This window comes from Lissotriton vulgaris, chromosome 11 (genome assembly GCF_964263255.1).
Source record: "Lissotriton vulgaris chromosome 11, aLisVul1.2, whole genome shotgun sequence".
In the NCBI taxonomy this organism is placed as follows: Eukaryota; Metazoa; Chordata; class Amphibia; order Caudata; family Salamandridae; genus Lissotriton; species Lissotriton vulgaris.
Genome location: NC_141699.1, coordinates 968,778,218 through 968,803,497, shown reverse-complemented (window position 1 = coordinate 968,803,497; position 25,280 = coordinate 968,778,218). Strand labels below are relative to the sequence as shown.

The following is a 25,280-nucleotide window of genomic DNA, read 5'->3' as shown; positions in this document are numbered from 1 at the left end:
GAAAGAGCATTCTTAAAGTAACAGTTAATGGCCTCTTTTTGAATAGCTGATTGATTAGAGCAGTGCTGGTTGGAGATTGGGTAGCAGATTTGTAATGCTGAATATCAACCCCCAGAATATTGTGGTAAAAGAATATGGGGAACAGAATATTGTGGAACAAAGTATCAAAAGGTAAGTACATATAAGGAAGTATAGATTTACTGTTCCTAACTCCACATCTACATACCTTGAAGATGTATGTACTGCATAGGTACATTTATGCGGAAATAGGTATAGAAAAAGTAGGCTTAAGGGCTGATTCCGACTTTGGTGCCCCTGCACCGGATCTCAGCCAGCGCAGCAGTACCAAAGCAGCACAAAAACTGCATGCTTGATTGCGAGTTGAACTTGTGCAGGCGGACGGTCCTTTTGCCATTCCCCCTGCAGTGCCCTGAAAAAGGGCACTGCAATGAGAACGGTAAAAATGTTCAGGCAAGGAGTTAAACTTACATTTAAGTTGTCCAGTTTCAAGTGCGCGCAGCTGAGTCACGTGCTCACAAACTATACAGGATGAATTTGTTTGATGAAAATATGTTTTATTTGTTTAATATTTGTGTATGTACAATAATCTTGTCCATAAGTGGTTGTACCTATTTGTTTAATATTTGTGTATGTACAATAATCCTGTGCGCAAGTGGTTGTACCATGTTGACTGTAAAGACAAACTAAGTTGATAAATCTGGCGCTTTACATTTCACATCAGTGTTCACTTATGCTATGTTCCATATATATCTGGTATGTGCGCTGTGTTGGTGAATATTTCTTCTCTGTTTCTTAGAAGAATGGAACAGTCCCATTCCAGTTTATAGCGGCACCTTCCCACTTGGTTCTGATGGTCATCTCCACAGAAGGAAATTTTTTTTCTGGATCAAGCTCCTCTGGGTGTTGACTCCCTTCCCAGTGATGAGAATGAGTATCTAAAAGAAAAACTGTTATGTTAAAGATAAAATACAATTGCTAGAGTAACTGCTAATATACTGAGCATTTTATAAAATGTGTATCTTCTGAAGTTATGAACGTAGAGGTGAATGAGTATTACAAGTTCAAAAACAATTTGAAATTCTTTGAAGTTAAGACAAGTCTACAAAAGTAACCAGAGAGGCAAAAGCTGCGAACTGTTGCAGGAAAATTAACCCTCAAGGAGCTGTATCATAGTGCCTTTTTCATCCCTGTTTCAGCTCAGAGTAGTACTGTGCACTTCTCTTTGGGATCTTGAGAGTGTGCATTAAGTCTAAGGTGCATATTTACTAACATTTTGCACTGGGAATGCATCACAAAAGTGAATCAACTAGGTGTAAAATGTTTGTTTGATAATTACTTAGAATCTTGTTTTGCCCTAGAAAAACACTTGAAAGTAAGTAAAAGCAGTGCCTATTACTCCTTTGCATTATCCTGCGCTGTGAGGTCATTCCATGAGTAGTACATGGGTATTCCCATGCAACCACCTATGCTTTTTGATGCAAAACCCTATGCATTTTAACATTTGCATTTAATGCCGTTTAACATTGATATTATTTAGGAGAATTGCATTTATTTCTCAAATCTGCAACTTACATCATACAAACAAAGTAGGAAAAGTTTAAAAGTTAGTCTAAGAATAGTATTTTGTAGCGGAAGGGTACCATTCTAGTAAAACAACTATGCTAGATATTGTGCAGACACCTTTGCACTAAGGTGGAAAGGTGTGTGTGGCACTGCAGGCTAAGTGTGTGTCAGGGCTAGGAAGAAAGCAGGGCAGCACCATATCTCTCTAAATATGGTGCCATCCTACTCTCACCCACTTGCGTCATGCAGTGAAGCATTTTTGGTTGCTGTACAACATTTTATTAAATGCCACCCTAAATATCCCTGAGTTACACTTCTAAATATCTGAGTTAGCACGTTTTTCCCATAGCAAAGCTCTGAAACAAAAGGCACTAATTGCCTTCTTTGTGTTTCCAAGCATTGTTGTCATAAAAACATGGTTTAACTTAGTTATATGTCGTGGTATTGTATGTGTTAGAGATGTCAAAAAGAAGCGCATCATAGAAACAGCATCATGGTACAGCCCCAGGAGTCCTGGATAACAAGACATACATTTCACCTAATATGTAAATGCTTTCATGTTAGTAAACTTGCTTTGTATATTCTTCAAAGGAAAACATGCAAAGACAAAACCACCCCACCTACCCTTCCTGTTATCTGTTGTTTCACATAGTAGGAAAATGACACTTTCAACTTCCTAGTACACAGCTGGCAAGCATATCTGTTCATCGTGTAGGGTGAGAGAATTTCTTTCTCCCATGACTCCTTCAATGTCAACCACTAGTGGCACACTTGCCAACCTTCTGTGACGAAACATAGGTAGTGATGTTTGAGGTTTCAGAAATGTTAATTAGGGTAATGATGAGTCTTCAGGATTGACCTGCGACCTAAGTGCTTTACAAACATGTTCAAACATGGCTATATGACACACAGCTCTTATACCAATGAGGCTTAACCGACTCAACTTACTAGCAGATTGACTTACCCAGAAAATACAGAGGTTGAGATAGCTCAGGGGGTTAATGTTCCTCCTGCAAGCCCATTAGTTCAACTGAACTGAAGTATTAAACAAAATGCATTTATCTGGTAAATAAGAAAGTATGACAGGAAACAAGTCCCAGTAACGTGGAGTCTCTCCAAGATCAGCAGCTTCATGCTGCAGGAAAGCGTGCTGCAGAAAAGGTTAACCCCTCACTGTGGACAACAGGATGAGGACAACAATAATCAAGATGCCACATATTTATATCCACTAGTAATATAAGAAGTTTAAACAAATTGGAAAAGCAGGTTAAAGCCCTCATAACATGCCTCTGTGGAAGATGATTTGCAGCTGCAGCTGCAAGGCTGCTTTGCAACTTGTTTACATTCTTTCACTGAGCGTAATTACTGTACAAGGTCCAGTTAGGCCACAAAAGGGGTAGGAGGTAAGGTTAAATCTGTAGACAGTAATGCTGCTGTAAAATCAGGAGCAAACTGTCTAGATCGGTAGGGTCGGCAAGTAAATAGCAGTCCAGAAATCAGGCCGGGGAGAAGTAGTTTACATTAACTTTTGGACATGTCATGGTCGCTGTAGTGTCTTGTGTACCATAGAGCGCGGGACTTATATGGTTCCTAATGGACTCCGTAGTCTAGTGACATAATTGATTGGTTGTGGTAAATAAAATAACATTCATGACGTAGTACCTTTCAGTTTATTGGTTGCACTGTAGAGAATAAAGACGTGTAATGCCAAGCTCCGTGTGTGCCTTGATTCATTAACAAGCTACCAGACTGGGGAGGAAGTTTAATCTTGTGATGAGGGTGGGATACGTAAACCCCGCAACCCGAAGAGTTGAGAGTGCTCTCCCAGATGTTGCCACGATCCGTCAAGCTTACTGTGTGTGCTACGTGAGCCTCAGTCAAATTGAAGAATTAACGGTTGGAGTATGTGGAGTAAAAGCACATCTCCAGCCAGTAAGAGACGTTCAAAGACCGGGAAGGCCCCACGAAAAGTTTCATTTATCTTTGGTCAGAATCTTTCCAATACGACTGAGATAAGTAGTGCAATGTCACACCTTAACACAGAGCCGTTATTCATACAGTATGGTAATGCTAAAGGCAGTGACCAGCAGGTAAAGAAAGCAGTGACCAGCAGGTAAAGAAAGCACAACAAGTGAAGACAGCCAAGTGCAAGAGAATACTGCGGGGGGAATACAAAGGAACAGTGAAGGCCGCAAAAACCTGGTACAATGCAGAAGGTTGCGAGTAGTGAAGAGCAAGATCCAAAACCACTACTCAACATCAAAAAAAAGATGTTGCCACCACCTCTGGTTGGGCACGACAGTCCGAGCACTAGTCAGCGGGCTGATGCTCGCAATATTGACACTGGGCCAGAAGATGCTGTAGGTCAAGTGTGGCCTGAACAGCATATAATCCGGGCACCAGCTGCAGAAAACAGCACAAAGTATGATGCAGCCATTTTCTTCAAATCAACGTCTTCATTTGTTATCGGCAAAAATCAGAGTCTTGGCGTTTGATGGACTGCTTGGATCAAAACCTTTGATGATTTAACTGATGGACTAGAAATAACAAATGACAAATCAAATATCATAAGAACATAGTAGGGGAATGAGTAAAAGAAGATACCACAAGTGGACAGAGTATTTTACCTGGATGTCAAGGTGGCATTGAGCCTTAAGTTCAATCCGAAGCCAAACGTTGACTATGAGAGGTATGTCTTCAATCAAGCGAAACAAAGAGATGGTGAAATGATGGATGAACGACTTGAAATGCTGTTCAAACACTGTAAGTTCAATTAATTCAAAAAGAAGAAGCCAATCATCTCAGAGTGCTTGTGGTGTCCAGAGCTGAAGAATGTGCTGACAAACAAGCTGCTAACATGGAGGCCAGAGGCGCCCAGAGCGAATCATGTTGAACATGAAAAGCAAGAACAAACACAAGGCAGAAGGCCGCAAAGTTATGTCTCCGAAGAAAAAGAAGCTGTATTTTTGATGTGGATTTACCTTTCCACATGAAGGTAAATATCCCGCCATTGGGTAGATATGTAAAGGCTGGGGGTAAGAGAACAATTTTGCAACAGTTAGCAAAGCTAGAGAAAAAGTGAGTGTCAGGTTGTGAACACAAAATGCGTGCCGGTGATCACATCATGAAGACAAAATGGCTGTCAGAAAGTTCCAGAAGCTTTCCAGTCAATCCCACCAAAATAAACGGCAACATCAGTTGAGGCAAGTAGAAACTGAAAGAGGCCGATTGTCATCTAATTTTTTGTCGAGATGTACATCGACGTCACTGTCGTGCAACAGTGAAGAAGATGGGTGTGCGATGTCAATGCTTGCCACTGAAAGAATGGTACATGTAGGTTTGGCTACCTGCAAGGAAGAATACAAGTCGGAAAAGGATTGACAAGTGAAATCATGAAATTTCTTAGGATATTGTCCAAAAATCAAACTGAAGGTCAATTGTTGCTATATACCATTATTATAGACAGTGGTGAGTTGATAAACATCATGCCAGACGAAAGTACCATGAACTGTCTCCTGTGCCCCGTGTCACACCATCAAAAACCAAAGTGTATGCGTAGGCAGCCTCAATGTCATTGCAAAGTCAAGGTTCATTCATGGCCACTATAAAACACAAAGGGACGAAGGTACAAGTCCCAATCCATGTCCTTCAGGGACCTTTATTGACTGCATGTTTGCTCAGCTTTAGCACTGCTGCTGACATGGGAATATGTTCTGTGAATTACAATATCAATGCTCATCATGACATAGTGAATCAGTTCCCATTATTGTCTCATGGATTAGGAGAACTTAAGACTATAACAGTGCAGCACCATATTAATCAGGACATTCATTCTGTTTCTCAATGACATTGTCAATTTGCATTTCATTTACAAGAGGTTGTTAAAAAAGAAATCAAGACTTTACTAAACCATGATATCATTGAGCGCTCTACCGGTGCAACGTCATGGGTGTTGCCAATAGTGGTGGTACCTAAAAAGGACAGTGAAGGGTCTGGGCGAATTTGTGTTGACATGCGTCAAGCAAAGAAGGCAATTGAAAGAGAAAGACACCCAGCTCTGCACATTTCCGATGTGACCACCCAGTTGAATGGTGCAAAAGTTTTTTCTCACCTTGATCTAAATAAAGAATATCATCAGCTCGAATTGGAAGAAAATTGCAGGTACTTTACTACCTTTTCAACCCATGTTAGTTTTTTTAGGTACAAAAGATTGAGTTTTGGAGTGTCTTTAGGGGGAACATCACTTACAACGCATTTTTTACAACGCACTACCATTACATCGCAACCATTACAACGCATACCATTACAACGCATTGCGCTGGGGGGCGCTCTAGGATAGGGAATATATTTAATTTACTATCCAACACCTTCCCTGCTATCCACGGGGACTGGAGTTGGAATAGTAAATTAAATAATTCACTATCGAGCGCCTAAAAGCATTATGCATTGTAATGGACTGCGTGGTAAAAACCGCGTTGTAAAGGCATGCGATGTAAAAGCATGCGTTGTAGTGACACCAATCCGTCTTTAGCTGCCAAACATTTCCAAGATGCCATTTGTTGCATTATACAGCCTGTCACACATGCTTTCAATTACAGTAATGATATACTAGTATTTGGGCTACTTGAAAGGAACATGATAGAGCCCTTACACAAGTGTGCCGACAACTTGCTGATGCAGACCTTATGTTGAATACTGATAAGTGTGAATTTCACAAAACAAAACTAAAATTCCTTTGGCACATTTTCTCGGAAGGAGGAATGACTCCAGATACAGCCAAGGTTCAGACTTTGTCATCTACCTTAAAAGTATGGCTACACCACTGTGCACCGGCGGGAAAAGACCAAAACCCTGCAGACTACTTTTATTGAGTGCCCAAACAGTATAAGCGCACCCCTTCCAAAGTGGCTGAGGCCTGTGTTAACTTCATTGTATGATCCAGCACTCCAACAGCTGTGTCCGTGGAGTAAATAAATGCTGCTACCAATGGAGATAGGAGTATGCTCACGCTCATCAGACATTCTTATGCATCAATCGTGGAGAACACATGCTCAGCCACTTGATAATGATAGTGAATATCAGAAAGTCAAGAAAGTGCGTGATGAACTGTCCATTACAAAAGAAGGGAATATTTTGGTTGGGTACAGAATTGTTATTCCTGAAAGTCTATGACAGCAAATCATTGAAGTGGCACATGAAGGACACCATGGAGTTGTCGTCACAAAGCATGCTCTCCTGGACCGTGTTTGGTTCCCTCATCTTGATAAGTCCGTTGAGAGAGAGCTTTGGGCTTGTTATTTGTGTAACTGTTTATTTCTCAAAACAACACAACCTTCTTTGAACATGTCGGATCATCCAAAACAGGTCTGGGAGAAAATTGCAATTGACTTTATTGGACCTCTTGAAAATGGCCATTACTTCATGGTAATCATAGAAGAATATCCTAGTTTACTATGGTGGATGACCTTTCATCACTCACTTGTGATTGAGTAATTAAAAAGACTATAAGACATATTTACAACCTGGGGTGTTCCATCCATTCAAAAATCTGACACTGCCTACCATTCAATGGTTGGGTTTTAAAGACTTTCTTACTCATTTGAATGTCAAGCATCAGTAAAGCACCCGCCAATGGTCACAGACTAATGGCGTTGTTGAATGTTTTATGAGCACTCTTAAGAAGTCTATACAGGGCGCTGCACTATGAAGACTTGAGCTCAAGTCGGTTTTTCATTCTACTCTACGTGCCTACAGATCTACCCCTCCATTATACAACCCCCGAAAACCCAGCCACCCTGATGTTCAGGAGAGCCATGGGTACCAAGCTGTCCCAGCGGACCACTGTAAGAACAACTGATGCTCAGAAAGTTTGACTCACTAAGGGCCAGATGTATCATGCATTTTTCTCCTCGCAAACTGGCCGATTTGCAGAATCGTCCCGTTTGCGTTCGCAAAAAAATGCTTTTGCAATGTATCAAATTCAATTTTGCGATTTGGTAACCTGTTACCGAATCGCAAAATGGATTTGCGATTTGCTATTTGTAAGGGATGTGTTTATGGCGTCCCTTCCAAATAGCGAATCCTAACGGTATGCATGAATATTTTGTGACTGTGAATCCGGTTGCAAAACATTTGTCTTTTTCAACCTACTTCAAGTAGGTAGTGACCCATTCACAAATAGGGAGGGGTCCCCAAGAGTCCCCTTCCACTTTGTGAATGTTTGTAAAAACATTTTTCACAGCAGGCAGTGGTCCCACGGACCACTGCCTGCTCTTAACAAATGAAAAGAAAACTTTTCATTTTTCTTTTTGTAAAGCATCTCGTTTTACATTAATATTCATGAGATAGGTCATTTGTGACCCCTTAGGAATCGCAGAAAGTGTACTACACACTTTAATGCATGCCGTATTGCAATTCCCTAATTGCGAATCGCAAAGATTAGCAATTGAGGAATCGCAAAACATTTTTTTCATAGATGTGGCTCTAATTCATCTCACAAGTCCTGAATGAAGACATATGCAGACAAGCGTTGATGTGCTCAGGACATTACGTTTCAGAAAGGATAGCATGTTGATCTTTAAAATCGGTCCATCAACCTCATCTATCACCAACTTTCAATCTATAATGAACTTCATTAGCGACTTGATGAATGCTAACCAACTTAAACTAAATCCAGATAAAACAGAGTTGATTCTTACTGGCGGCGCAGCTAACCCGTGGAATTCCAGCTTCTTGGCCCCTATCTTTGGGGAGCTCCCCAGCTCCGGTCTTGTCAGTAAAAAGTCTGTGAAATATGATCAGCTACGATCTGACCATGAAGGGTCAAGTTAGTTTGGTGGTCTCAGCATGCTTTTTCCATCTGCGCAGAATCCGGAAATTCAGCAGATTTCTTTCCATCGAAGACTTGACCCAAGTGGTTCTCCCCCTGGTCATCTCGCGTATTACTTACGCCAATTGTACGTAGGCATTCCTGCGTACCAGGCACATCGCTTACAACGGCTCCAGAATCAAGCAGCTAGACGCATTCTGGGACAGCCTCAGCACTCCCATGTGAAGCCACTGCTGAAAAGCCTTCATTGGCTCCCTATTCATCAACGCTGCACGTTCAAGCTATTTACAACAAGGGGTGGTGAGGGACAGAGTCTCTGAATTAAACAGAATACTCTCACCCAGTCAAGAGATCAGGGCTAGATCCAACACCGTTTTTTAGCTCACTGCACCATCCCAGTTTCAGAACCTGGCTGTATGCAAATTAGTCTGTTCCTGTCCCAGTGCATGATGGGAACAGGGCAAGCCAAACTACAAAAGCCAATTTGCATGATGGGAACAGGGCAAGCCAAACTACAAAAGCCAATTTGCATGATGGGAACAGGGCAAGCCAAACTACAAAAGCCAATTTGCATGATGGGAACAGGGCAAGCCAAACTACAAAAGCCAATTACAAGCCAAACTTCAAGCTAGGCAGCACTATCCATAAGGCCCTGCTTTTATCGCTTTAAACATTCAGCAGTATCTTCCCTCTTGTGATTTACGTTCTGTCAAAAAGAACTTGCTAGTTTCCCACTCCTTCAAACGGAAGAAACACGGTGGCCTCAGATACACAGTCCTGGCCCCAAACTTTGGAACACCCTCCCTCCCCACTTACGCACGGTGGAATCCTATACTCAATTTAGGAAATTACTTAAAACTTGGCGCTTTTCCCACGCTTACAACTGATACTCACTTACTGTCTGGTGCAGCGACCGTTCCTGTCCATAGCGCCAAGAAACCGTTTGGTGAACGTGCTATTTAGAAATAATATTTAACATAACATAACATTGCATCATATAGCACCCAATCTCATATTTCATGGAAAGTGGGCCTAATGGGCCAGATTTCCTCACAAACTCAGATCAACGAAAGGAACGCAAAGCATCATGGCTGCCAAGTTTTCAGGTTGGTTATATGTGACATCCTGAGTACCGAGTGCAACCTCCTTGGGTTGCAAAATGGTGCTGGCACAAGAGGACTGGAGCAACTTCCATCTGCTCCAACACCCTGGTTTCTGCCTTGAAGAAGGTGGTGGTGTGGTGTTAGGAGTCCTCTACCTCCCTCATCCTCATGCATTTTTGAGGGTGAAGGAGGGCTGGGAGATCTGACAGCAGGTTTGTCGGTCTGGTGTCATTTGGAGACATGGCACAATAGGAGCTGTCACATGTCTTTGCCTACATTTCCTTGTGGGCCACAGAGAAGTGAGCGTTTGAAAAAGTCCCGGTCCCGAGATGGGGACTGGGTGAAGACCGGCGCGTCGAGAGGGGCGGGGCTCTCATGAGGTCAGAGAGCCCTGCAATGGACGCCGCCTGTGCCGGTGCCTGCCTCCCCCCGCGCAGCAAGGGAAAGCCCCGGCAGACCGCAAGGAGAATACCGCGTCCCCCGTCGCCTCCGGAGAGCAGCCGGTGAGTAGAGCTGTCCGGAGGGAGGGCAGGGGGAGGAGAGCACCAGATTGAAGCACCACACTCTGGATTCCCTTTGTTTCTCCAGCAGCACCCGCTTGATAGTGTGGCTGCTCAACGTTTGGGGGCATGGTTGTTCGAGGAGCTGAGGTAGCTCCCCCGCCCCCATGAGGTGTCCCGAGCCAGGTGGCTCCCGCAGGGGCCATGTTGTTTGAAAGAGCCCCAGCAGGGCCCAGAGGGCACTGTGGTGCCAGGGCCCATTTTGGTCTGGTCCTCTCCAGTTCTTTAGGGGACACCTGCAATATCCAGAGCCAGATGGCTCCCACGTTTTGCGCATTGGTGGTTTCAGAGCCTAGAAGGCTCCAACATTGGCACAACTTGTCCTGAAGGGCCAGTGAGGGCCCCTGTCGCAGTTTTGAGTCCCCAGCTGCCCAGCAAGTAGTGGGCAGCTGCTACGTTTAGGTTTCCCTTCTAAGGACATGTCTTTGGACTCAGGAGTGAGTTACACTCCTTCGCCCCTACTTGGGCCTCCCACAGCTGCACAGCACTTAGTGCCAGCTGCAGCGTTTAGGCCCTGTTCTTGTCCTCAGCTGCCCAGCAAGTAGTGGGCAGCTGCTACGTTTAGGTTTTGGCGCAGTGGCGCAACCTGCACCTTGATGTGATTTATGCATAATATGCAATGCTTCTTGCTTATACCCCTAAATGTATTTTTATGCTTAGGAGGTTGTGTTTCCTAGTATAGGTTATGCTAGTGAGTTCATGGTTCCCTGCGAGATATATGCCTAAGGTGTTTAGGATTGCGTAGGGTGTACTTACCTTTTACCAGTGGTTACTGGTTGTGTGCTACATTTGCTATTTGGTGCTACAATTATTCTATGTTAAAAGTGCTATTTCTACAAAGTGCTAGTCCTACTAAGTGCTTATTCCTGACAGTGGTCCATGTGGCCCTGTCCTCTGTATATAATCTCCTGTAAATTCCGCCCGTGCCAGTGGCACAATGTAAATTGTGTGTTTATTATCTAATGTGTTTGGTATAATACAAAGGCTATTTTTATATATAACCTTGTGTGGAGTTTCCTTTGTGGTGGGCCTTGGGTGTTGTTGCTGGGTGGATGCACAAATGCTTTACACATTGCCTCCGAGATAGGCCTGACTGCTCATGCCAAGCTACCAAGGGGGTAAGCAGGGGTTATCTTTGGCGGGTGACTTCCTTACCCTGACTAGAGTGGTGGTTTCTGCCTGGCTTTGGCGCAAGCCATAGCCAATCAGAAATCCCATTTCTAACATGTAGTTTTTAGGCAATTTTTCATATTGTGCTGTAAAATGCAATGTTTTTAAACACATTTCTTAAGAGGAAGTCTGATAGCCTATGCTGTAGTGATATAATTTACGAGGGTCCCTTCAAGTGTAGCTAAAACAGATGGCTTTTAGATAATTGTGGCTGTAAAGTGCTTCGTTCGGATGCAGGGCGCCATTTTGTACGCTTGTGTCAGGTCAAGGTAGCCTTGAAATGCCACTTGTAAATCTCCTTTTCAATTGTGCTGTATTAATTACTGGCACTGCCCATTCAAATAAAACATATTGCAGTGACTTTTATTGAAAAGAAAGGCAAATTACTACTTTCACGTTACCCAATCAAATGAATCACTAAAAACGAACTCCAATTTTATTCTCCACCAATCTGACCTCTCCTCATTCTTAACCTTCATTTGTTTCAAGCTTAAATAGTGAATGGTCTGAACGGTCAGCATTGTTTCCACTCGCCCATATGTCCTCTAAAAAACACATTTCATCATGTTTATGTGCGTTTTATTAAGAGTGACAGTAGCCAACACATATATTAGCCACGGACACTTCAGGTGCACTTTTTATTCCGATTGTACTGAACTGTGTTCTAGAATTTTGTTGTATGTTGATGATAAAAATAGATATAATTAATTGAAAGCACAATCTGTTTAACATTCATTTTGAGTTTTGCGCAGTGTGGCTGATACAAACACACAACTGTGTTGACTATGCGTGCATTTGTAGTTTTAGCTACGCTAATATTATGTGCATAATTTTCCAATAATTTTGAAAGACTTGTTCGTTAATTAATAACACTTTAAAATCAGAACCTTTTGATGTCCGGTTCATTAAAAAAAAAGTGCTCACCTATTGTGAGGTGCGCGGTTTTGTGCTGCGAGGGCTGCCCGTTGTAGAAATGAAGATCAAAGAGGTGTTCCATTTTCCAGTCAGATAAAAGCAGTCTGTTTGTGCTGAAAAGGACACTGTACGTCCCATTGATGTGGCACAGCCAGATGGGTAGTTTAGGGGTTTTCAACATGCTCCCAACCTAAAAAAGAAATGATATAATATTAACAACATGTTGGTTGTAAACGAGGGCACCATTTTTGAAGAAAACACCTCCAGTTGAACTGACGTTCTGTTCAGATCGATTCTATTAATTCTTAATTATCCTGGGGGTAAGTATTTAGCAGATGAGGCAAATACCTCCTAATCCAAGTTTTTGTCATAGAAATGAGGCATTTAAAGCCTCCAATTATCCCTGTCTAGCTTTTTTTCTGACTTTTCCTCAGTTCTGCAGGCGTGTTCTGTCCAATATCTGGGATAAACAGTGTGTGTGTTTGTGTGGTGGTGGGAGGGTGATAATTATCACATAGGCTGGAATTGCGTTCCCTCTGTAAATTCCACTTTGCACACTGATTGGAATTTCATGCTCAGTTTATAAACACAGCCCAAGCTCCAGATAACTACCAGTTCTGGTTAGCAAGCCAACCATAATCATACAAACTTTGTGTTGATTAAGTCACATTTCACATAACAGATGGAATTGCAAATGCCATCCACCAAGACATATGCACAGTGCATTGGGCGCACAGCCTTTATTTGTGTACTGTGCATAGTACACATAGGACATGGCTTACAACTATACCTTAAGAGTATTGAACCCAGGGATAGATTTGCACATGCAGTGGGTCCAGTTCCAGTACATAGTATCTTTGAGCAAACGGTACTATCTGCAAAAAGGCCTGGTTAAAAAACAAATCACTGCATTGAAAAACATCAACATTTTCCTTTTCCAATTTGCTTGCAGAGCGAATATGGGGTAAAGAATGGCCAAAACCGATCTACTGGCTACTTAGAGAAAAAAGTGAGTTTCAACTGTTAAGGTCAGTCTGTCCAATCAATTCTCGAAGATCCATGACCTCATAAAGAAACTCAGCCTTCAGCATTGCTTCTCTATACGGTCACAAAACTCCTCGGTGAATTTTGAGGCGTAATGTACTCCAGGGGGTATTTTATTCCATATGTTCACCAAACCCTCACAGGGTAATGGAGGGACTGGTTAACTAGTATGGTGACAGGGCTTGTTCTTTCAATGTGGTTTGAAATCTCAGAGGTTTGCTGTTTCATGTCTGAGAGGTGCTAATTTTAGGTGTATGCAGTTTTGTTAAATTGGGTGTAGTAATACACTCCTGAGAATTCACATACATTTCAAAACATGATTTTATATAAAGAACCCAGATGTTGTTATGACAATGTAGGAAGTTGGTTCTGTATGATCTAGCTATGTCCACACCTAAAGAAATCTAAGAAAGAAATCTATAATTGTAATTCTCATGTTATTGTGTTCTAATTAAACCAATTCAGTGTTACGATTTTAGGCGTGCTCACTACTGAGGGTTGGGCTGGGTAAGGATAAGTGTGGATTAATAGTCATTGCAACGCTGATTGCCTGATCCCTTAAAACACATACATGGAAAGAGGCGAAGCTTCTAGTTTTCCCATTGTTTACAAAAGGCTGTTCAAACTAGAAGGCTTGAATATATTCATGCAAAACGCAATGGGCCCATCAATTCATTTAAAACTACATGGAACAAATTTGAATTGCATATATAAAGATCAGTCGCTATCAATTGAAGAATAGAGGTTTCTTTGTTGTTCGGCTGGAGAGCTGGAGAGCTGTGGTAGGGTAGAACAGCTTCTAGCTTGTATTACCACTGCTACATTCACATATTCTCTTTCTGTACAGTACAGTAAAATTCAACTATTCTGACATGTTTTCTGTATTCAAATATATATATATATATATATATGTGTGTATATATATATATATATATATACAATTCACACCACTTCCGGCTATATATACATTCACTGAAAAAACCATAGGTTTCACACCAGTTATAGTTAGGTGGAAATTTTACTCGCATAAAACCATTGAATTTCCCACGTTATAGTTAGTTGGACTCACTATAACTTGCGCGTGCAATGCACTGCTGAGAACGTCACATATTACATCACTCATGACATGGTCAGTGACATCACTCATGACATCACTGATGACATCTCAAATGACATCACTGATGACAACATCCTTGTGACAAAGTGGCAGACCTCCTATCAGCATAAAATAACCTTTGACACACACATTCAAAAATAGAAACTAACCTTTTCTTAAAAAAGGAGAAACCAATACCAATTACAACAACTTATTAGGTAATTCCAACATCTACATACACATACACTCATTCACCAACAGTTCTATATAGTCACTCATGCATGTACTTACTCATCATATGTACTCATACACCTATACATCCTGTTACACACTAATACTCATCCATATAGTTACTCACACACAAATTCACACATGCAAATAAACTATCAAAAAACCATTTACTTGATTATACTGCTATATACACACCACTACAGATACTTCTACAGAAACAGAAACATATTTACTCTCTTAAACAATCAATTATAAAAACACATACTCACTAACCCACCCATACACACAATCATCCACCCATACAGTCTTGCACATATGCTGTCTTCAAAATACATACAAATAGTGAGTCACTCATTCATTCATCTGTGCTCTAAGTAATATCCCCCACCGAACCATACAGACACTGATACTGATACTCAAAAAAACAACTAATAACCCATATACACACACATGTAGCTACTCACCAACCCATGCAGCCACTTATACACAAAGTGAGACACAGATACAGATATTTAAATATTTAAACATTACTCGCTAATATATGTATTCACTAAGATACTTTTCATAAGTCAGTTAACCAATCAATTTTACACAAAAAAAACATCCATTTAGACATTTATTTACCCATTTATTCTTCCATCAACCTTTAGATATACATATATAAAAAATATTTATTTTTCAGAAAGATACACATTCACTGGATGATGTCATCAGTGATGTCATTTGAGATGTCATCAGTGATGTCATGAGTGATGTCACTGACCATGTCATGAGTGTTGTAATATGTGACGTTATCAGCAGTGCATTGCACGCGCAAGTTATAGTGAGTCCAACTAACTATAACGTGGGAATTTCAATGGTTTTATGCGAGTAAATTTTCCACCTAACTATAACTGGTGTGAAACCTATGGTTTCTTCAGTGAATTTAATAGGTTAATAGGTTTTTTAAATGCTAATTCCTAACTATAACTGGCGTGAAACCTATGGTTTTTTCAGTGAATATATATATATATATATATATATATATATATATATATATATATATATATATATATATATATATATATATATATATATCTGGAACACTCCAAACTTTCTCATGCAAGTAAGGCACTGACTCCGTGAAATAGATGAGTCCAAATAAGTTTATTCACTCATTTAGGCTGCTTGACGCGTTTCGGCGGTAAGCACCCGCCTTGTTCACAACATCATGACAGACTGTGGTTATATTTATACCCCTTAGTCATTGCATTACATCATGCACGTTTAACTCCTGTTTCCATGCACATTCTAGCTTGTTTTCACATTTCACACTCGTGTCTAACCCAGTTCCCATGGTGATTTGGGGCGACGCCTCAATTAGACTGATATAGAGAAGTTATTTTCACTTTCACAGTTAGTAATTACATCATCCGCTTCCATGCGTGGTTTCGTTTCTATAGAAACCCTCCCGCACCTTGAACCCAGTGATTTCCTCATTCCTGCCTTGTGTGTGCCTCGCTATGCTGTGACAGACTGACCTTCGCGCGCATTATCGCGTTTTTAAACTCCTTCGGCGCTGGTGAGTGTAGTACTCTTAATTTATTGCCAGTTCCGTGGTTTGTATGCGCGTAGGGACATATACATTATTCGTCCTTGTTTTGGATGTGTCATGCTTGCTCCGGTCTCCATCTACTGTTTAGCGCGTCTGTGTGCGGGTGCAGTGAGGATTGTTACAAGGATACTTCGAGAGCGTTAGTAAACATACTCGGTTCTCTTATCAATAGGCGCGCGGGGTTAACCGGGGAAATTCCGGCGGGATTGTTTTACTTAGTTTGCTTTCGTGTACTGATGCATCCCATAGCGCTAGCGGTCTGACACTGTTTGCCTTTACTCCCAGTGGACAGGCTCACCCAATTATGACATATAACAGTTATAGTGTTGAGTACGCTATACATTTTCATCATTTCCAAGTGGACAAGATTCTAAGCATTATTCAATGCTTTGCGCTAACGGGTACTTACAGATCCAGCAATCGATTATGTAAACAATTAATGTTCCCACTTACATTTCATACATATATGTCTATTCATATAAAGATATACAAACATTTGCAGAAATCCCCATTATGTTATCACATAAGTGCGTGTAGTGATTTTCTTAAAATGCTGCTATGACAGGCTAAAACTGCTCTAGGGGTCGTGATTGTTCTAATATATACAGTGATAGTTCATTTATTAAAACTGAACAAAAGATGTTTCTTGGACGGGAGAGAGGGGAGAGAAGGACAAGCCTTCTCTTGCGGGAATTCGGGCTTATTTGGTGTGATTTAGGACCATGGTTTCCTCATTATAGGTGGACACTGAGTGCTTCGTCAGAGTTGAGACCATTTGGTATCTTAGAATTGAGCATTATAATATACCGTGATTCTAGTCTTCTCAAACTCTGCAGGCGATTGCCTCCTCTGGGGTTTTTCGGCACATTGTCAATGACGAAGTATGTTAATACTCCTATGTCTCCTGCATGGGTTGTGTTTATGTGCCTGGCCACAGGGTATGCTGGGTCGTCATTGTTCACTGCGCGAAGGTGCTGGAGGACTCTGATATGTACAGGGTGGATGGTGCTACCCACATATCTTTTGCCACAGATGCAGGTTAAGACATATACTGCATGATCCGTCTTGCAATTATATTTGCCTCAGATCTTGTATGGCCTCTTCCTAAAGGGTATTTCTACTTTAGTGGTGTTTACCCCATGCTTACAGGCTTTGCATTTTGTACATTTGCTGAACCCTTTGATTTTTGACAGCCAATCATCCGGTTTTTTAATGGCCGGTGCATTGCAGACTAGGTGCTCCCTCATGGATTTAGCTTTCCTAAACGCTATCATGGGTCTGTTTCCACATAGTTCTCCAATTATGGGGTCCCTCCTTATTAGCGGCCAATGTTTGGTCAGTATTTTTCTGACCTGGTTATGGTAGGTGTTGAATCCTGTTATTAGTCTAGGTGGTTCTTGTTTGGGAGTTTTCTCTGGGTGTTCTTGTTTTTTGGCAAAAAGGAGATCTTTTCTGTTAGTTTTGCTACATTTTGTGTCTGCTCTGCTACAGGTTTTTTGGCTGTACCCTCTCTTTCTTAGTCTTGTAAACAGGTTCTGTTTTGCCTCATCTAATCCAGTCTTAGTACTACAATTTCTTGTCATCCTTAAGCATTCTGCGTAGGGAATAGATTCCTTTAGGTTGTGAGGATGGAAACTTTGTGCGTGAAGCACTGAGTTTCCAGCTGTGGGCTTTCGATATGTTCTGGTTTGTATTCTACCCTGATCTATATATAGTTCTATGTCTAGGAACTGTATTGAGGTGGCGTTTGTAGTGCAAGTGAATTGCAGATTTAGTGCATTTTCATTTAACTCTACAGCAAATAATTCTGCTTCTTCTTTGGGGCCTTTCCACAGTATGAAAATGTCGTCTATGTACCGCTTGTACATTATCACATTATTAGAAAGAGTTGTTTGGTGCTTAGCCATGAGTATCTGTTCCTCCCACCAGCCCATGTGTAGATTCGCATAGCTGGGGGAGAAACAAGTACCCATAGCTGACCCCTGTATTTGCCTGTAATGGAGTCTGTTGAAGATAAAATTATTGTTAGTCAGACACCAGTCCGTCATTTCCAACAACATTTTAGTGTGATTATATAGTTCGATCGGTCTCTGCCCTAGAAAGTGTTTCACTGCCCTTAGACCATCCTGGTGTCTGATGCTGGTGTATAAGGATTGTACATCCAGGGTCATAAACACAAAATCATCCTCCCATTGTACATTATATATTTTTCGTAAAAAGTCATTTGTGTCTTTTATGTATGCCGGGAGGGCTTTCACATAGGGTTGCAAAAAATGATCAATAAAAATGCTGGTTTTTTCAAACAGGCTACCAATAGCCGAAATTATTGGCCTTCCCGGTGGTTTTGTTTCATTTTTATGAATCTTGGGGATGAGATACAGTTGGGGGCATACTGGGTAGTCTGTTTTTAAGTATTCGAATTCTTCCTTGCTCAACAGTCCTGTGCCTTTCCATTTGTATAGTTCATTTGTATATTTTTCTTGTACACTCACCAACTGTGTCGGAGTTATTCTGGTGTAGCATTCCTGGTCTTGCAATTGCGCCATTGCTTCATCGTTGTACATTTGTAATGGCCATAGCACAATGTTTCCCCCTTTATCAGACCACCTGATGACAATGTCTGATCTCATTTTTATTCTTTCCATTAGTTTTTCATAAGGCTCATTTCTGTTCTGATATTTTTTATAGAATTCTTCTGAACTTTCTGTGGACAATTCCTTCAAATCTTTAATTACATACTCTGTAAACAGATCAAGCCCATCCTTCGGCATTGTTGGCATGAATACAGATTTTGGTTTAAAGTTGGTTTTTTCTGTTTTGTAAATATCTATGTCTGTCATTTCTGCAGCCATTCCTGATGATACCAAATCATTTGTGTTGTCTTGTTCAATGTCAATCATATCTCTCAACACATTCATGTTTGCCACACTGAGTCCTTGACTGGTTTGGATGTTCATTTCAGTTGTGTCTTTTTGGTTTAGGGTATTTGCAAAATATTTCTGGAGTTTCAATTTCCGCATATATTGAAAGAAATCAATTCTGGTTTGGGCATAGTCAAAGTTTGTGTGTGCACAAAACGTCAGACCCAAGGATAAAATCTCTATTTCTCTTTGCGATAGTTCCATGTTGGAGAGATTAATTACTGTGTTATCTCTGTTTGTTGCGTTTTCTGCCATTATCGTTGAGATTTCTTATATATAACATTTCTATGGCAAAATAAAACCCCTCATTTTGTTCCTTTTCAAATCAAATGTATTAAGTGTTAACACTTTATTCCAATCAAGATGACTTCAGGTGCGCCATACTTTTGTCATAAGTAAGACTGTTAGCGCTCTAGTTGTTCTTTAGAACACTCTGGGACATTCTGTCATTGGGCTATAGTTGGGCTACATCTGGCTGATATTTGGGCTATATTTGTTTTTTTGTCTCTGGTGGCCATCTTTGGGCACAATTGGACTACATTGGGCTACATTTGGGCTCTAACATATATATAGCCCAATGTAGCCCAATATATATTTTTTCAAAGTTAATTTTCGTAAAAACCACTGGAGCACATATCTTGAGACATAGCAAAGGCACATCGGGCTACCAGTCCCTACAATTTTGCCAAGTTTGGTGCAAATCCATTCAGCTATTCGGGCTAAAAGTGAGCTCGACCGCCCTATGGAAATTAAAATGGGGAACATTTTTGGGACCCCCCTTTTATCTCAGCCCTCGCTTGACGAATCCCCCCCAAACTTTCAGGGACGGACCGGAGCTCCGCGAGGCAAATTTGAGGAACTTTTCAGGCAGATTCGTCAACCGACGCCAAAGTTATTCACAATAGAATTTTGAGATTTTGCATTGAAAAAAATCCTAACTATAAATACCTACTGGCGACCGCCAGTAGGTAATATATATATATATATCCAAAAGCTGGACCGCTGTTCAACAGACGTACTCGGACACCAAAAGTTGCTTGTGCGAAATATTTTCCTGCTATTAAAATATTTTGCACAAGCAACTTGTGGTGTCCGCGTACGTCTGTTGAACAGCGGTACAGCTTTTGGATATTTTGGGCTGCCGGTAGCCCCAACTCGGACCACCTGTGAGTCAGCCAGGCATTGTCCTTTAAACCAGAGTTGCTGCAAATTTATTTACATATGTGTTGGACCTCGGGTTACCAGACCACCAAGGTAGCTTGACACAGAGTAGAAAAGACCTTCCAAAGGCCAAAGTGTTATGTTTGCGTCACACTCTCACAGAAACCCAGCGTCCATCCACTCCAAAAATGACACTACACCGTAATTTTATAAAAGTAAGAAAAGCTTTATCTTTCCTTAAATAAGTTTAGTAGTTGCACGCAATTTAGTAAATCAACATCTAGACTGTTTTCCTGTTATATTTGCATTTGTAAATACATGTTGAAGCATAGGAACACAATTCCAGAACAATTCTTCCTTTGCATTTAGATTATCATGACATGAATTACTCATAAATTCATTACGTTTCCTGACAGGAAGGAAATAGGTTCTGGTGTTAATTCTGCCCACTGGTACCTTGTTAAAGAAATTAAATAGCTGTCTGCCTAGTATGCTAACTGAAGATGAAAATAGTACATCATTTTCCTTACATTACATTCATTTTACATTCGTTTAAGACACAGATCAGATTTTTCTTTCCATACAGACTTTGGAATTTCTGGTAGGAACTACCCACTTAATGAAGGCCACTCCTGAATTAAATCAGTCACTGGGGGGGGGGGGGGCATTTCCTCAATGAATTCTGGCATCTCATTTATCTCAACGTAAACTTTTGTTCCCCTTGATTGTCTTTTTTTAGTACCAGTCTCAGATTTGCCCAGGTCTAATCGGTGTGGCTCCTGAGCTCTTAATTCGATCAGTTGCTCTCCCTGGTTTTCCTGTCACTCCTCCTTTTTAAGTCATAGGGACCGATCCCCTCACGTTCCCACTGGAGACCTAGGGGCACTGCCTAGACTCCCACAAGCCCAATTCCCCTCCTTACTTATTGTGGTGAGTGGTAATCGAGGACCTCGGGAACTCTAGCAGACAGAGGTACAAGGTCCCCACATCCGACGTTTCCTTTAGCTGGAAGGGCCCTTAGCGGCTGGCGCACGGGGGGGGGGGAATTTCCTCTGACTCTGTCTGCCAGAAGCCGGCTCCTGGTGTCTCCACCCTTCCGCCCTCCGTGAAGAGAGGAACCTCCCCGGGGTTTGGCTTCCTGCGAGTTCGTCCTGCCTTCCTGCGCTCTTAACTGACAGTGCTGGGCGGGACTTCACTCGCGCTCGATCTCCACACCGAAAACGAGGCGCCTCTTCCTGCCGCGTCAAACCGCCCTAACGGAACAGAAGTTCCGGCGCTCACAAGACCGGAATCCGGAGCTTTAACGGGCCCGAATCCCAGACAGCGTCACTCCACAACTGGGGCTCCAAGCGGTCTGCTACAGCCCATTCAGATACTCTCCAACTCAGTCAGGGTCCGACAAACTTGGAACCCACACCGGAGAGGGGAGGGGGAATTCTGTGAAGTTCCGACAGTTTATTACACAGTCGGTAAACTGGAAACCTCCAGGCAACTCAGCGAGGGCAGTAGGGGGATCAATTAAAGCAAATCCAGACCCCTATAGGTGGAGGCTGATCTCTCCTTCCCTCCGACCGGCTTATATGTCCACTCACCCCAAAATGAGTCCAGGTCTTCCCTCACAGGGGCGTTAAGAGAAAAAGGGGTAGATGTGATCTTCTGACCTAAAGAACAGCCGGGCCAGGTCCACACGCAGGGGAAATGTCAACAGTGAGGGGTAGCAGCCTCGGGGGACAATCAACCCTTCTTAAGTGCACTAGCCTCCCTGCCCAGCAGCCTAGACTCCTAACTGGACTCTCCGATATCGCACTTCTCAAAATGGCCACCCTGGTACTGACCCTTTTATAGGCTAACCCCAGGCTTCCAGAACAAGCTGGAAGGTTCTGGAGTTTACCTATATTGTCCTATTGGTCCATTCCCTGAGGTAAACCGTTATGGCAGTTACTAGCTACCATTTTGTGTGACTGAGTTTCCACCATTTTTAAAAGTCACCTAGGCCTAAAAAACTATAGGGTCAAGTAGTACCTAACCCCTAGGACAACACCTAAAAATTCCAGTGGACATGAAAATAAAAGGAATTGAGAGGCAGAAAGGGGACAAAAGTAAATGAATAATGGGAGGGAGCACCCACAGGGCTGACAGGTCTAACAATATATATATATATATATATATATATATATATATATATATATATATATATATATATATATATATATATATATATATATATATATATCCAAATCCCGCACAGCCGCCACGTCTTGACTCACGCGATGCAGTTAAAGCAGGACACGGACCCAGATTTCGTGCTCGTTAATTTTTTATTTGCCCAAGTGTCTGAGACGTGTTTCGCAGCGCGAACGCGGCTTGTTCACTCGACAGTTTGTTGCTACTCAGAAGGCATTTTTAAATTGACAGTGCATAAATTGGTGAATCACGTGTGTTCATCTCACTATAGAAGTAGACAAAACACTCTGTATACATTTCAATACTACGTTTTGTGTATATATATATATATATATATATATATATATATATATTCAATGAAAAAACCATTGGTTTTAGGCCATATATAGTTAGGGATTTGCATTTACAAAACCTTATTTTACTCGCATAAAACCATTGAAATTCCATATATAGTTAGAAGCGCTAACTATGTATCGCGCACACGCAATCCACTGCTGATGATGTCACATATTACATCATTCATGACATGGTCAGTGACATCACTGATGACATCACTGATGACATCTCAAATGACATCACTGATGACATCACTGATGACAACATCCAGTGACTGTATGTTTCTGTAAAGTTAAAATAAGTCTTACATATTGAAGAATGAGTGGATGTATAAGTGTCTGGATGAAGGATTTAGTAGGTGCATGACTGACTGTATGAGTGAGTGATTAAATGTGTCTCACTGAGTGCATGGGTTAGTGACTAAACTGTCTTAATTTGTGCATCATTATGTCTGTTGTTCTGTAAACTGTTGCATGTGTTGATAAGTAGCTATATGAGTAACTATATGGGTTATTGATTGGTTGCCCAAGTATTTGTATGGGAGACTGAGTGTGTGTGTGGGTGGCTGGGAGGTGTATGACTCTGTGCATAGATGTGTGAGCAGTTGATTCACTAGATGTATGGGTTCAAAAGTGCATGTGGAAACAGCTGTATGGGCGGTTGACTGTGTGCATGAGTGTATTGGTGAGTGAATGGATATCTCAGTGCTACATGTCAAAGTAAGTACATATGTAAAACACAGTACATGTGAGAGTTGACATATATAAATAACTGTGCATAAGAGCCAGTGAATGTGTGAGTGGCTGTGTGGATCATTGTGAACTTGTATCAGGGATTGTATAAGAGAGTAAATATGTTGAGGAAATGGAGTTGTGATTGATTCTTTGCATGACTGACTAGGTGTGTGAGTAACTCCATGGATGTGTGACAGTCTGTGAGTGTCTGTTTACAATGAGTGTATTTAAGGTTATATCAGAGTCTGAAGAGGTTCATCGTATAATCACATGAATGATGTCATCAGTGATGTGATCAGTAATGTCAAATGAGATGTCATCAGTGATGTCATCAGTGATGTCATTTGAGATGTCATCAGTGATGTCATCAGTGATGTCATTTGAGATGTCATCAGTGATGTCATCAGTGATGTCACTGACCATGTCATGAATGATGTAATATGTGACATCATCAGCAGTGGATTGCGTGTGCGCGATATATAGTTAGCGCTTCTAACTATATATGGAATTTCAATGGTTTTATGCGAGTAAAATAAGGTTTTGTAAATGCAAATCCCTAACTATATATGGCCTAAAACCAATGGTTTTTTCATTGAATTTTCAAGGTTTTGTAAATGCAAATTCCTAACTATATATCCACTATAACCTATGGTTTTTTCTGTGAATTTCATTGGTTTTTTAATAGCAAATATGAAAAGCTTTAAAATGTCAAGTACGTGATAGATAAAAACATTTTCGTATTTATGCACGCTGATGTGCTTTGAACGCTGCACCCCCCCCCCTCCCCTCTTTTGTCTTAGTAGTACTCTCTCTTTGCAGATAGTGAACGGTAGTTAACGCAAGCCTTTGCCCCCGTTGTAATCCGTCGTGCCTGCTTGTCTCTCCATTTGATTGATTGTTGTCCAAGCATTTACTGTTTTAGAATTGGTTCTCTTTGGATCATTCTCTATTTACAAACAAGCACAAAGTCGCAATACTCTGTTTAGTCTTTGCAGATAGTGACAAATCGTGTAAAAAAATAAAAGTAATCGAGCAAAATCAGTAGGCCACTAATTGGATCTCTTTTTGACCTCGCTAAAATAGAAATATTAGGAACAACCCTTCATGAGAAATACGAAAATAGTGAGATGAACTGAGCTCCACACCATGAGGGCTGCAAGACAGCTCGGCTCCATCACCCATCCCGCACAAAATAACGACAAACCCTATGCAAATATTAAAAATATAGACAACACACCAGCAAAGAAACAGGGTAAAACATTTTATTAAAAAACTATTTACATAACGTTGGTTTATAAGATGATGTCAGTAGTGGACCGATGTGTGAATAGGTCGAAAGCAGCACAAGGCTCCAAGATCCGGATGGCAAGCTCCTGGATGTTGGGTGCCATAGTTCAGAGTTCTGAGTTTGAGCCTTTTTCAATGCCTGTGCTTTGTTGAATCAAAATGGCGGCTTGACACAAAGCTGACTCAAGCGTTGCTACTGATGCTATGCAGACCAAAACTGGTTTTCAGTTTGTACATTTTTCTAGATTTTTCAATCCAAGTTTGGTTGACTTTGTAGAACGATGGCTTCAAATTTTCAACATACGGTGTGGTGGCCGTGACTGGGAGGGGGCGCTTCGCTCCTGCCCCCTCCCCAAGTAAGATTTTCATACGTGAAAGTACGTTAATGGTTTTGGTCCCTGAGTTGCTTCGATGTCACTGCCATTCTCAAGTGGCATAAGTTCTGGATGTTGGGTGCCATAGTTAAGAGTTCTGAGCAGTGCTTGTAACACTGTCTGAAGCTTATTTCCACCTACTGCAGCTTCACTATTC

The 25,280-nt window shown here is 41.4% G+C and overlaps 1 protein-coding gene across 4 annotated transcripts in view; it reads right to left on the bottom strand.

Moving 5' to 3' along the window:
- Positions 1-554: 554 nt before the first annotated feature.
- The window catches only part of MINDY4B (MINDY family member 4B), a 386,720-nt gene continuing 361,994 nt past the window's right edge, over positions 555-25,280 (bottom strand). For all 4 annotated transcript variants that reach the window (XM_086944142.1, XM_086944141.1, XM_086944144.1 and 1 more), the window contains 2 exons: positions 12,171-12,351; positions 555-956 (listed from right to left, as the gene is read on the bottom strand). In XM_086944142.1, coding sequence (XP_086800268.1) covers positions 814-956; positions 12,171-12,351 — 324 coding nt within the window. In that variant the 3' untranslated portion in view covers positions 555-813. The remainder of the gene's footprint in view (positions 957-12,170; positions 12,352-25,280) is intronic.